The sequence below is a fragment of the Gopherus flavomarginatus genome, chromosome 4 (assembly GCF_025201925.1).
Source record: "Gopherus flavomarginatus isolate rGopFla2 chromosome 4, rGopFla2.mat.asm, whole genome shotgun sequence".
NCBI lineage: Eukaryota > Metazoa > Chordata > Testudines > Testudinidae > Gopherus > Gopherus flavomarginatus.
Window position 1 is genome coordinate 152,704,917 of NC_066620.1, and position 15,021 is coordinate 152,719,937.

The 15,021-nt window shown below is 38.6% G+C and overlaps 1 protein-coding gene across 8 annotated transcripts in view; it reads right to left on the minus strand.

Moving 5' to 3' along the window:
* Nucleotides 1–14,072, minus strand: part of DOP1A (DOP1 leucine zipper like protein A) — an 88,481-nt gene extending 74,409 nt beyond the window's left edge. For 4 of the 8 annotated variants that reach the window (XM_050950074.1, XM_050950075.1, XM_050950071.1 and 1 more), the window contains exons 1-7: nt 13,898–14,071; nt 12,832–12,981; nt 10,390–10,581; nt 7,768–7,949; nt 4,924–5,094; nt 1,733–1,922; nt 847–945 (exon numbers count right to left, since the gene is read on the minus strand). In XM_050950074.1, coding sequence (XP_050806031.1) covers nt 847–945; nt 1,733–1,922; nt 4,924–5,094; nt 7,768–7,949; nt 10,390–10,527 — 780 coding nt within the window. In that variant the 5' untranslated portion in view covers nt 10,528–10,581; nt 12,832–12,981; nt 13,898–14,071. Of the gene's footprint in view, nt 1–846; nt 946–1,732; nt 1,923–4,923; nt 5,095–7,767; nt 7,950–10,023; nt 10,138–10,389; nt 10,582–10,959; nt 11,102–12,831; nt 12,982–13,897 lie in introns of all 8 variants that reach the window. The other 4 variants (XM_050950070.1, XM_050950069.1, XM_050950066.1 and 1 more) reach the window with 3 other exon arrangements.
* Between the last annotated feature and the right edge of the window lie 949 nt (nt 14,073–15,021).

A 15,021-nucleotide genomic window follows, 5' to 3' on the forward strand; every position in this document is an offset into this window, starting at 1 on the left:
TCAAAACAAATAGTTCTCAAATTTTTCTATTTTTTCCAAATTTAGACCCAAATTTGCAAATAGTTTTAGAGCATGAAAAAAATCCATATTTCTAAAAACAAATCTATTCATCTAAAAACTTTTACTCGGCTGCGGTGCTATCTAAACTCGGAAGTGGAAGGACCACCATGAGGAGTGAGGAAGTAGTTCTATCTCCAGGCATGCTCAATCAATCACTTATTTCCCTTAAAGAGGTCATCAGGAGCCAACAGGAAGGTATTTTTATTTAAAAACAAAACAAGGCAACTGTCCTTTAGGAAAGAGATTGCGGCCACAACATCATTTTACAACAGACAGTGGCTAACTGCCAGCAAGCGCTAAATTTCAGTCACTACCAAACTGGGCTGCAGTTGTCCAAGTGATCTAGAAGGCAAAAAGTTCCTAAGGAATTGGTAATGAGAAGAATGTCTGTCTATTCATTTTTAGTTCTCCAACACTGAGGACCTGAAAACTCACAAATGAGTACATAACTTGTTTTCTACTCAATCAGAAATCGTATCAGGGAATTTCTAACAGAGCAGATCCCATCTCTAACATTAAAAAAAGTTTCTATAAATAATAAATGTTTTCTCTTATATTCAGGTTGTATACAGTAAAATGTCAACATATTAAACACCATGAGCCTAAGACAGAGATCATTGTATACCAACACACAAGTCACTTGAGAGAGGTATAGAGGACTAATTATTCTGATTTTGGAGAAAACCATTAATAAAGATTGACTTAATATCAGAACTTGACTGAAAAAAATCTATACATGAAGGAGTATATGGATATATATTTCTTTATTTTATATTAAAATTTTACCTGACTCATATGGAATGGAAAGCAGAAGAGTATAAGGTCTAATGTGCTCCTTTGTACTAACACACTGGAATCCTGCACTGATGTGCTTACCGCTTCCACCTGAAATAACATTGCCATTAAAAACAGACTTGTAATTAAAATAGCATAATTTATTATATTTCAAAGAATACATACATACGCCCCTCAAAAACACGTATCTGTTACAGTCATCTTATTAAATATACTGAAGATTTCAGCAATCAAAATAACCTAGTTCAAAATTAGAGATAACGTAAACAACACAGACACATAAAAAAATGAAATTACGAAAACATGGAAGAAAGATATAATTTGCACAATTTCTACTAACCACAGAAAGCATTTAAGCTTTGCTTAATATACGCATGGCTTGATTTAGTTTAATCAGCAAAGTAATTCACCTCATATTTTTCAAAAAACATGAAATTTTGCTACTTTTATTGAAAAGTGTAATGAATCTTCAGTACAATTTAAAAACACTAAGCAATTTTTAAAATCTAATTTATGAAATTTCATCTAACATGCATACTATATCAGTCTAACTGGTGCTAAAAATAAACAAAATGTATATACACCTCTACCTCGATATAACGCTGTCCTCGGGAGCCAAAAAATCTTACCACATTATAGGTGAAACCACATTATATTGAACTTGATTTGATCTGCCAGAGCACGCAGCCCCGCCCCCTCAGGGTGCTGCTTTACTGCGTTATATCCGAATTCGTGTTACATTGGGTGGCGTTATATCAGGGTAGAGGTGTATTTATTTCTGTAAAGATTATTTACAAAGACTGAGAAGACATCAGAAAACCTCTGGAAGCTGTATAGTTATGTAAATAAGCCTTACACTAAAGAAGGAACATATTACCATTAACTCAATGTCACTGCCAATTATATAGAGCTGATCTTCCATTGAAAGCTTCCTGTTTAAATGGGAAAGGACGTATGTGATTCCAGGTAACCGAACCGCAGGACTGGTAAGAAGACTACCCCAAAGGGCACTGTAGAATGCTGATTGGTCAACTGCACCAGCAACCTTCTCCAACAATGTGTTGGTTCTACAGCACAAGTGACAAAAGAGGTCAGTGGAACAGAGGTTGCATTAGCTCATACCTTTGGAAACTAAACATTTTCTGCTTTCCAAACATGAAATCAGGCTGTATGTACACAAGCAGCAATCAATGTAAAGTTCAATATTTAGCAAAATATTGCAGACAGAGATTCTTTGCTGCAGAAAGCAATACACTATAATATATATTATCCTAGAAGACCTAAAACAATATAGGAAATTTCAGCATTACTCACTGGATATAGGAAAATGTATTAACACTGAAAAAGAGATGTGTCTGGCATTGATTTTAATACAAAATTTAATAAAGAAAATACAAAGCAAGACACATCCTTCACAATTTCTATATGGACAAAAGTACAATTTCTATATGGAGTACATTCTATGGATGACTACTTTTTCACATAGGCTAGGGCAGTTTGACCCTGTTTAAAAGCTGACCCTAAATTTTTATCACAGAGAAGCTTGTTTCTATAGTACGGCACTTGAATCTCAGCACAAAATACTTGAATCAGTGCTGACACTGAGGTATTACATCATCGGTATGTCTACACTGTACTTAAAAACCAGTAGCTGGCCCGTGCTAGCTGACTTGGGCTTGAGGGGCTCAGGCTAAGGGGCTGTTTAACTGCAGTACAGACACTGGGGCTCACATTGGAGCATACGTTCTAGGACCCTGAGAGTGGGAGATTCTTGGGTCTCAGCCTAAAGCACAAGCCAAAACATCTAAAGTACAATTCAACAGCCCCTTAGCCCGAGCCCCAAGAGCTAGGGTTGCCATCTTTGGTTGGATGTATACCTGGAGGTGCTACCCTGTCTTGAAGTGGTTTCTATTATATACAGGGTTTACAGTTTGGTTCAAGGGCTCTCAGCATCCCAACTACAAAAATTGTTCAGCACCCTTCTGCCAAGAGCCTGAGTCAGCTGGCACGGGCCAGCCACGGATGCCTCACTGCATTGTAGATACACCCTAACATGCCTTGTCATTTGCAAAAATCATGACTACAACACAAAGGTGTTTTAATTTTTTCTCCCAAAACATTCTCTATTCTTCTTATGGCATAATCTACATTTTTGTGCCATTTTTCCCCACTCACTTTTGTAGTTCAACATATATACATGTCAAAGAAGCATACAGAAGCCATTTTGCAGATGACACTAAACTGGGAGGAGTGCTAGGTACACTGGAGGATAGGGACAGAATACAGAGGGACCTAGACAAATTAGAGGATTGGGCCAAAAGTAACCTGATGAGCTTCAACAATGACAAGGGCACAGTCCTGCACTTAGGATGGAAGAATCTCACTCACTGTTACAGACTACTGAATGGGTAGGCAGCAGTTCTGCAGAAAAGGACCTAGGGGTTACAGTGCATGAGAAGCTGGATATGAGTCGACAGTGCGCCCTTGTTCCCAAGAAGGCTAAATGCATTGCGGGTTGTATAAGTAGGGGCATTGCCAGCAGATCAAGGGATGTGATCATTCCCCTCTATTCGACATTCATCAGAGGGTAGCCGTGTTAGTCTGGATCTGTAAAAGCAGCAAAGAATCCTGTGGCACCTTATAGACTAACAGACGTTTTGGAGCATGAGCTTTCGTGGGTGAATACCCACTTCCTCAGATGCATGACATATTCGACATTGGTGAAGCCTCATCTGAAGTACTATGTCCAGTTTTAGGTCACACACTACAAAAGGACATGGAGAAATTGGAAAGAGTCCAGCAGAAGGCAACAAACATGATTAAGGGGCTGGAGCACATGACTTATGAGAAGAGGCTGACGGAACTGGGATTATTTAGGTTGCAGAAGAGAAGAATGAGGGAGGATTTGATAGCTGCTTTCAACTACCTGAAAGGGGGTTCCAAAGAGGATGGATTTAGACTGTTCTCAGTGGTATCAGATGACAGAACAAGGAGTAATGGTCTCAAGCTGCAGTGGGGGAGGTTTAGGTTGGATATTAGGAAAAACTATTTCACTAGGAGGGTGGTGAAGCACTGGAATGGGTTATCTAAGGAGGTGGTGGAATCTCCTTAGAGGTTTTTAAGGTCAGGCTTGACAAAGCCCTGGCTGGGATGATTTAGATGGGAACTGGTCCTGCTTTAAGCAGGGGTTGACTAGATGGCCCCTGAGGTCCCTTCCAACCCTGATAGTCTATGATTCTATGATTGTTCTTACTGAACTTAAACTGTGAAAGTTAAGAGTTTTACAGTGTTGGGACTTCAAATATAAAGAATATGTACACTCCATACTAATAGCTCCCTACTTGGAGAGTCTGTAATACTTGCTTTGGAGTTTAGCTTGAAAAAACTAGAGAACTTTCTCCAAAGACTATGTGCACTCTCATCCTACCATTAGTTGCACATGGGCTACAGTGCTTGTCAACAATATCATGGCATTCTTCCCCTCCTGTTTGTGGCTTGGACTCCCCAGACAGAAAGAGCTGCTGCTCCCCGGCGACTGCTGCAAACTTGTATTCACATATATACGTTGCACTCAGAAAGGTCAATATTATTATAGGAATTTTAGTGTGTAAACTGAAGAGAAGGTCCTATTGCTCTTGTCTGCTACACCTCGCACTTAATTTAGATTTATATTTTGGACCAAAATTAAGTGTTACACCTATTTATTTTCAAAGTTTGTAAAGATGGTAAAACAATCATGGGGGGGACCCACTAAAATGGAAGAAATACATTTTTCTAGTGCATTACATATCTCTAAAACTGTAAAATGAGTTCAATTTGGGGCCTATCTGATTTGATTTCCGTTTTAATATATACCATTAATTAGTAGTTTTTCTTTCTTCTAACATAATATTCAGAATCTTTTAAAAAGATATTAACTTAATGTTCATCTCTGATGACATCATTTTCTGGATAAAACCTGTTACTTAAATATCTATTTTTTTTAACATATCAGCAAAACTCAACAATTCATGAAATTAAAAACCAATATTTTAGTAGTATGAATATATTAGTATATCATATTCTTACCTCTCATAATACTCTGATCCCTCCTCTAAACCAGGCAGAATCCCAGTTAGCAATCCTTGCAGACCAGGTTTTAATGTTTTTCCCAAAGGAAGATAATAAATCTCATAAAGGCTGAGTAATGCCGGTTTGACAGACATAGCAGCATTGGCAAGAAGAGGAAATAACCCCGAACTGTAAATAATAAAATACAATAATACTGTTTCAGGAAGCTATTTATGTGAAACACCTAAATTAGGTCACACAAAACAGTTATAGCAGTGCCCAGCATTGTCACAAGAATATATTTTTATCTTAGTGTTTTGTATTGGCAGAGCGACACTATGGTGATGAGCACGTCCCAGGTTAATAGACGTACAAGGCCCCTAGTTGACTTTATGCAGTCTTATCAATCTCATTTCAAGAAAGGGAGATAGAGAATTGCATGTGACTTGTAACAAGTATATAACTAGATGAAACTGAACTACTTTAGTAAGACTGAGCGGGGGGAGGGGGGGGGGAATCTATCATTTTAACTGATCCACCTCTGAAAAATTAAATCTTAAATGCAGGATAGTAGAAAAAGAATTATAACTGAAAAAAAAACCCACAAGAAAAGCATCTTCAAGTCTATAAAGAAAACAGAGAAACGAAGACATGGCATAATGGGAACTAATGTTTTTAATTTGAAGAAGTTAAAAAGTACAGAAAACTATTTCCCTATAATAAAAACTATGATCTTGTACTTTACAAAAACAAGACGCAGGACAAACAAAATAAATATACAAATATCACACAAAATAATTTAAAAAAACAAACAACACAGTATCCATTGATTGCAGATATTCAGCCCACAAGTGAGTCCTCAAACTAGCAATAACCCCATTGCTCATGTGTGAATGCTAAAAAGGGATAAAGGAAAGTTTAATTTTATAAGCATACATTGAATGAATGTAAATGAACAGTGGGTTACTCCTATTATGAGTGTTTTTCCACATTGTGAGGGTGATAAACTAATACCCCTTCTCCATACCCCCATTCCAAAACAATAAAATCTATCTAAACAGAGCCAAACACAAGGCAGACTGCTAAAGCTATGGTTCATTCCTGGATTATGATTGCTGCCCAAATGATCAAAAACTAGGATTGCATATAAAAAAATAATCTCTTCACTGGGTTGATCCCTTTACGTTATAAGTCAGCACAGGCTGTTCTTTTATCTGATCTTTCTATAACTCAGTGTCTACGTGATTTTCTACATTTGCGATGTGCAATTGCTGCTTCTATAGCTATTTCAGGAAAACAGAAGTCAGTTTTAAATCTGATGAACAAAACAGAGGTTTTCTAATTAACACAAAATACATCTTCACTGTCTGCACCAAATCTCATAAACTACTACAAACGTGTAAAAAACAGAAGAATTCTGAACACAATTTTATTTTTCAGAATCATTGACGGCCTAATTCAAAACCCTAGATCAGACCCTGAATGAATAAATAATCAGTATATATGTTAGGAAAAATGATGTTTGAAGTCACACTCATGTAAGAGGCCCAGAGAACACCTAACAATCCCTGATGAAAAGAAAACTTTGTCAAAGCTGTGTTATTCATACATGATAGAAATGAAAATATTTTAAAAATATGAAGTTGCCTGAAGAAATTTATTTTTTCTTTCCATATATATCTATAAATATAGATATATATGGGAAAGTGCCATGTCAATCTCAACAACCAAAGAGTATCTTGTTGTGTTTCTCAAATACCCCTTGTCTTGGTCCCCAGCCAATACTTCTTGTAGTAAGATGAGGCCCTGAAACATAAACTCTTGTGTCAGAGGCCCAGTCTGAGGCCTGAAGCCTGAAACAAAGTACTTCCAGGCACTGCTAAGCAAAAGTGGGGCTGTAAGCCAGATGCAGGCCCCACTTACAGAAGTTGGAGAGAAGAGGGTTGCTAGAAGCAGGTATATCCACACATAAGTGCTAATAAGAGGAGCTTGTGCCAAAATGGCATCAGAACACTACACACAGATAACGACGAACAGGCAGGTGCATCTTAAAGACAGGGTCAAAAGGACAATATGATGAATACATTTGTTTGAACCAACATGTAACAGGAGAAGCAGCATCCTAATGAATAAAGGGGCTGCACCTTAATACGTCAGGAGGGATGAGTAATTTGTTCTGCACCCGTATAAGAATAGGTCTGGAAGTGCACATTGTCACCCAGCCTAGTGGGTAGTGGAGTGTCCCATCACTGACTGAGCTATGTCCATTGCCAGGGGGCACATATTCATACTATGTCCTGTAGAGTCTATAGGAAACTATTACTGTGCTTTGTTTGACAATAAACCTGGCCAGGTGCCTTTGTACCTTACTAGAGTCTGTGGTCTTCGGGGGTTTTCTTGGGGTCTGCAGTGTCAGCTATTTACACAAGGCTGGGGCAGCACATAGAGGGAACACGCATGCAGCCAACTGTTATCATCATCAAACAAGGGCAGAGCACCACACCAGTAGCTACTGACAACACTTCTCTTTAAAAGCTACTGCTTGTCCTTCAAGTACTTGATCCTTAGATGGCATATGCCGCCTTTAAAGGAGATGCTCAGCACCTTGGAGCCTGTCTTCCTACACCAAGCATCAGCAGAGATGTTTTTGGTTAAATTACAGGATATTGTATTTATCGTCAGCCTGTAACTTGTCATATTGCAAGATGCTGCAGCTAAGTGGCTCACTTTGCTCCAGTATATATTGTCCATCTGCATAGAATCTTTAAAAACACGTTTAAAATATGAAACTGAAAAAGTCTTCTAAACTACATTAGATGAACTAAAAATCTCAAAGTTAATGACATTTTTAACTATGTTTACCTGTACAGGAAAAGATCTTTAGCCAGACGCTTGGGTCCAATGATTTTGAAGATAATCTCATATGTTTCAAGTGCCTTCCGATGAACCCCACCTGGCAAGGCTGGATGAAGGCATTGCGCTAGACGCTTGCCTATTGTCAACTTTTTAGGTACTACTTGGTACTTTGCATTGTTTTGTAAAACCTGCCAAGAAAAATTTAAATCAATTAAAAATATCCCACTTGGGAGACATAATATTTTTCCACGACCCAAACAAAACTGTCCCACATTTCAATTTTAATAAATTGTTCTATTGTCTTCTACCCTGAGGCCTGCTCTGTGCCTGTCATAAGTGAAATTGAGTAAACAGGGGCAATTTCACTTACATCAGGGCCCAAATTAAAGTTTGTCTATTCTATTTTATTCAGGTTTTTATGGCACATGTATCACTGTGGTATTTCAGGACAGAAATTAAAACTCTCCAGCTGCCTATACAGGTTGCCAGCAGAAAGTCACCAGAAAAAGGAGACTCTGTGATCCCTTTTAAAATTATTCCAGGCCAAAATCAAGAGCTGCTGTTTAAGAAGCATAGATTGATGCAAAGTGCAAAACAAAAAACTGTAGAACTGACGTAACTGAATTCACAGTTACCTTTGATATTGGAATTCAGAATTGCATTTTAATTTTTGGATGTTTTTGTTAATAATACATCATTATTTAGTGTAAGAATGTACTGAGAATACCATAACCAACATTAAAAAATAAAGCTAAAGCTTTTTTATACAAATTGACTATTCTGTAATCCTCATCAACCATAGCAGTGCTCTCAAATTTTGAATATTCTACAGCACATAGTGAGCAAAACAGAAGTGCTTCAGACCAGTTAGTTTGAGGCTCCAGTCCTTTACGGAGTTCCACATAGGTTGACTTGTGAGCACACATGGAACCCAACAGTGTTCAATGAGGCTCCATGGGAGCACATGGGGCTGTCCACATGGAGCTTCTTGCAGGATCAGGGCCTATGTTTGTGCAGTGCCACATAAGTACACTGAGGTATTACATATTTTTATCTTGCTGACTAATTGACAGAGCAATAACAATGTTCAGAGTCCAATCCTGTATCCTGGCCTCATCCAAAACTCTCACTGGTAGTTTTGGGGCATGAGAAATATAGGGTTGGTCCAATAATGTAAATTAAATTATTAATGTTGCTAAAAAGTTTAGAAGTGATGAGATTAAATATAAACAAAGCTACACCAGTTTAAAAGAGAAAGGGAGTGAAGAATTTTCAGTGTGCTCCTGTGAAAAATGTGGTGCTTTCTCTCTCTCATTTATCTTAGTAATAGTTTCTACTGAAAAAATCACTAGAAACATGGATAAAAATTTTGTAACCAGTTTTCTGGTCCCAGACTACCCACAGAGTAAGCAGCAAACATTACATCTTTTGCCTGTAAGCTTTATATATATAAATCAGTTGAAAATTACAAAATATTTCATATTCCATACTAAATTATTTCAAGGGATTTAACTTGTATTTCCTAATGAAAATTAACTACTAATTGGACTGAACCTTGCTTCCCATTATAAACCCAATTTCTAGCTGCACTATCCTACCCCTTGCCTTGGAATTTCATATACTTGATATTAGCCCATGGTAAAACTTGTGATTTTGTAGTTCAAATTTGGAGCAAATTAGAAAAGACTTTTGGAAATATTATGATTCAGAAACTGAACTGGTTTTTTGTTTTTTAAATATTTTCCTAATATTTTTTGGTTCATGAGAGCACCAAAAATGCTTGTACAAGAGACTTCAAATTTGTTTTAATCTGTTGGTTTTGGCAAGGATTGTGTCTTTAGCTGTTTTATTTGGAGATGAATTGTTACACAATTAGTTTAATAAACACATACTTTGTAAATTCTTTCCAGACTTGATCAGTACAGCCAAGATGGAAGGAGACAAGTATGTGTTGAAGAGTAACAGGCAGAGAACCAAATGGGGCTACTGTGAGGGGTGATTGACCATCTTGTCTGGTTGGAAGCATGAGAGAGGTCAGCATAAAGGCAAGGATATCAAAGAGGACAGAAAGAGCCCTTCCTAGTGTACTATAGCTTTCTCTTTATAATTAGAGGAATTATAATAAGATATACCTATCTCCTAGAACTAGAAAGGACCTTGAAAGGTCATCGAGTCCAGCTCCCTTCCTTCACTAGCAGGACCAAGTACTGATTTTTGCCCTAGATTCCTAAGTGCCCGCCCCCCGCCCCGGATTGAACTCACAACCCTGGGCCCAGCAGGCCAATGCTCAAACCACTGAGATATCCCTCCCTCTTGTGGAGGTGGTGGGGGAACTATAGGGAAGATCTCAAGAATGAAGAAAGAAGAAACAGGATTCTGAAAAAAAAAATCAAGAAAAAGTGGTGTTCATCATCAAAAAGCTTGTTAGCACCTCCAAAATTTCTGTTCATTAAGCAATTTAACTTATGTGGAGGTTAACCTGCTAAGCTATTTTTCCAACAGTTTAATAATATTTTAGATTTAAGACTGTTAAAACCTTATCTTTTTATGTTATAGTCAGGAATCAATCCTCAAAGCTTTGTTCTCCCATACATTTGCTGCCTCTTCTGAAGTGTGCTACTGTCATACCTTGTTTAGCTTTCCAAGCGCTGATATCAAATCTGCCCATTCACTGGAGTATTCAAAGTTCTTCAGTGCTTTGTCAACTGCTGCTACATAGTTTCTGTATTTGGAGTCACTCAGTAGCTCCACCTCCTCCGTATTCATCCTCCCACAGAGTCCCCACTAGATACCAGCTTGCAATTCATGTAAAATCATTAGCTGTAAAAAAGTGAACATTTTTTCAAAAGTTTCATAATATTAAAATAATTGTAGATACAAAATTTCATGCAAAGAGCTTATGATCATCACAGATGGAGATCTCGTCCCGTACAAAGTTTTACAGATATGTAAGAATAAAGTTAGGCTTACTAATTAGGACAATCTGTGTATTGTGTACAAAATATTATTTTGCACAGATATTAAATGTGTTTCCTGAAAGGAGTTTGTGTTCACTCTGTCATCTTGAATAATTCAGTCATGTTAATTATTCAAAGATTTTCATACAAAAAAATTCCTCAGCTTTATAATTCTAAATGAAGGAACAAGTTTGAAAGCGTCCTACTCATGACAGCCAGCAGTTAAAAAAATGCTACACACCGTAATTTCAAACCAATGAATGCACAACTATACATTATGTAATAAAATAATATTTCTGAATTTTGTTTTTTCTTTCTGAGCCATCATTGGAACAATTTGTCATCATGCTTTCCATGAAGTAACCAATCTTTCTGAATCACCCCTGTGCAAAGAAAAAAAAAGGACATATGTATGCAACACAGTTGCATAGTTCTCAGAACTAGCATTGGGCATTAACATTTACTTATTGCACGTTTGGTGTTCCAATTTAATGACATATTTTGTCCCGATCTGCAGCCATATACCATACCATACTATACTTTTAAAAGGGATTACTGTATACTGTTTTGTATAAAGTAAGTCTACGAACACAGGTACAACTTTAATAGTATTTTGTAATCAGAGGTTTTAGCAGCATGTTGCAGTGGTCTACACTGAACTCGGTGGGATTCTCTGATTACAACAATGTGGTGACACACCATCACAGGACTTCTCTTGTGTATCCATATTTTAGTTTTACTTAATCTTCTTCTTCTTTTTTTTTTTTTCTTCCTCCACTGCTCCTTTGATACCATCCACAAACCCTCTGGGAATTACAACTTATATTTGTGTACTTCTACTGGCTTTTGTCATAGTCTTTTCTGTTTGACTGCTCACAAAACACACACAAAGACTTAAGGTTTCTAAATTCCTGCGAATTAGATAAATGTAATTACATAATAGACTTCACATCCAACAAATGAAGTTTTCGGTCTTGGGTAAGAGCAAAGAATGGGAAGGACAATGAGTTGGCTGACGTGTAACTCCACGTTCAATTTCAGGATGAAGTCCAGCAGACAGCAAAAAAACACCTAAATCAAGTGGAAAACTGAAGATGAGGAGTAAAAATAAGAGAATTCCATTCACCACCTGGCCTAGCAGATGTGATTGCAACTAAAAAAGCTACTTTGAAAGACAGCTCCTATTAAGCTTCTATTGTGAAGTAATAGAGGGAGTTACTGGGGAGTGTATTACAGTAAAGTAAAGGCCTCTGAAATAACTGAAAGCAGAAAAGTCAATGTAGAGGTGGAAAGCAATATCCCAAGATCTAAAGATGAAGAAGACAACAAAGGTGTAGATCCTTGGAAATTGTTACAGGGAAGTCAAAAACATTCTGAAGGACTCAGAAAAGGAATGCTTCTTGAATTATACTATCTAATAAATGTCTTTTTATTGTCCAAGATGTGTAACATAAAATGTGGAAAATTTTCTGCCATTCACTAGGCACTTAGCAATCTCAGTAAGAAACCCTATTCTATGGAACTCTATTCCATAAACTTCAATACAGTTACCTGAGGTGCTGTAGGTAACTGAAGAAAACAAAGCCATAGGGCAGATAATCTCACATTTTGGGATACATATAGGGAGATTAATCACTATGCTCATCAAGCCAGAAAAACATGAGTGGTGAGCCCACCCAAAAGCAAGCAATATCGCCACCTCTGTCTCAGCCTACTTTTCTCAGCTCTTTCAGTAACTGGGGGAAAAGGAGAAAGTTGTACCTTCAAGCTTCCATTATAATACTCAGTGAAGACACACCTAAACAGGGCATTGGGTTTCAACAGCTGAACCAAGTGAACTTAGCAGATACAGTCAAGATGAGCCATTCAATTTTGCCAAGGCGTTTGAGGTCACCAGATTTGAGCTCAGCTAGTCTTCTCAGGATTTCTTCTTTCACTGCAGTTAGGAGATAGCTTGTCACTCAAATACCCAGGAGAAAGGCAAGATTGGTGACAATGAGAAATCCTTCAGGCATTGCCCCATTCCCCCAAGAACCCTGGAGAAAGGTGGAAGACTCCAGTATTGACTTCTGATATTAGGCCAATGGGACCATAAAAATAAACAAACAAATACCTAGATGGGTGTAACTTTGTTCTGTCTTCAACACACTCCCTCCACCTGTCTTTTCTTCCCCAGGATCATGGGAATACTTGGTTATTCATTTCCTTGTCCTCCTTTTGTGAGTCTCTTCCCCACCCCCTTTTTTTCTTTTCTTTCTTATCCCTATAAAACAAAACAGGAATGAGAACTAACGGAAGAAGGAAGGAAAGAAAGAAAGAAAACAGACATATGCTTCTAGATACAAGGAGGTAAACAAACTGGAAGGAAGGGACATGGGACAGATGGGGTCTATATATAAAGGCTGGATTCACAAATCTTTTGCATTCTTGCTGCCTGGTGGATGGAACAATAATGACAATTGTCCTTTATTTTCTCTGCGTCAGGACAGAAGAGGAAAGTATGATACAAATGTTTAATGAAGCATATATGCTCAATGAGTGTGCCAATTTATGCATTCTGGGATTTCCCACTGAAGTTAAGGGCTTGAATTCTATTACTTTTATTAAATTTTGTTTAACAATCTTTGATTTGAAATAAATGAAAAAAAAGATCCATTTTACGCAGAGAACAAAGTCCCAGGGATACAATGACTGTCAATCTTTGATCTCCAAGAATGAAATAAAATATTAACAACAGTAAAAGAGAAGAAAGAATAAACATACAAAAGCAGCAGGATTCTTAAGAGGAAAGAACTGACATAGTGAATAAATGTTTCTTAGGTTAAAAATATTTCAGCATCTCTTCTTTATCCAGCTACACATTATGTACGAAAAAGCCACTTATATTCTGGTGAGGAGAGAGACTTCCCTTCCAGGCTCCCACCCACCAACTCACAAATGTTTGTGTGAAAGAGTAAGAGCCCAGAATATGGACTCTTATTTAGAAACAGAGGATCAGGACTATTATATGTTACTTAAAGAACAATGTGTCTGTTTTCCTGGAGACCTTAATCCTGACTGAGGGTATGTCTACACTACGGGATTATTTTGATTTTACATAAACCGGTTTTGTAAAACAGATTGTATAAAGTCGAGTGCACGCGGCCACACTAAACACATTAATTCGGCGGTGTGCGTACATGTACCGAGGCTAGCGTCGATTTCCGGAGCGTTGCACTGTGGGTAGCTATTCCGTAGCTATTCCATAGTTCCCGCAGTCTCCTCCGCCCCTTGGAATTCTGGGTTGAGATCCCAGTGCCTGATGGGGCAAAAAACATTGTCATGGGTGGTTCTGGGTACAGCCTCACCCCTCCCTCCGTGAAAGCAGCAGACAACCGTTTCGCGCCTTTTTTCCTGGGTGAACTGTGCAAACGTCATAGCACAGCAAGCATGGACCCTGCTCAGATCAAGACCTCAGTCGTGGACGTTGTAAACGCCTCGTGCATTCTTGTGCAGTCTATGCTGAACCAGGACCCGCAAAGCCAGGCGGAGAGGAGGCGGCTAAGGCAGAGCGGCAACGAGAGTGATGAGGACATGGATACAGAATTCTCTCAAACCGCAGGCCCCTGCACTTTGGAGATCCTGCTGGTAATGGGGCAGGTTCTAGTCACTGAACGCCGATTTTGGGCCCGGGAAACAAGCACAGACTGGTGGGACCGCATAGTTTTACAGGTTTGGGACGATTCGCAGAGGCTGCGAAACTTTCGCATGCATAAGGGGACTTTCATGGAACTTTGTGATTTGCTGTCCCCTGCCCTGAAACACCATAATACCAAGATGAGAGCAGCCCTCCCAGTTGAGAAGTGAGTGGCAATAGCCCTCTGGAAGCTTGCAACGCTAGACAGCTACTGGTCAGTCGGGAATCAATTTGGAGTGGGAAAATCTACTGTGGGGGCTGCTGTGATGCAAGTAGCCAAAGCAATCACTAAGCTGCTGCTACGAAAGACTGTGACTCTGGGAAACGTGCAGGTCACAGTGGATGGCTTTGCTGCAATGGGATTCCCTAAATGTGAGGGGGGCAATAGAAGGAACCCATATCCCTATCTTGGCACCGGAGCACCAGGGCACCCAGTACGTAAACCACAAGGGGTACTTTTCAATGGTGCTGCAAGAACTGGTGGATCACAAGGGACGTTTCACCAACATCCACGTGGGATGGCCAGGAAGGGTTCATGACGCTCGCGTCTTCAGGAACACTACTCTGTTTAAACGGCTACAGCAAGGGAATTACTTCACAGACCAGAAAATAACAGTTGGGGATGTT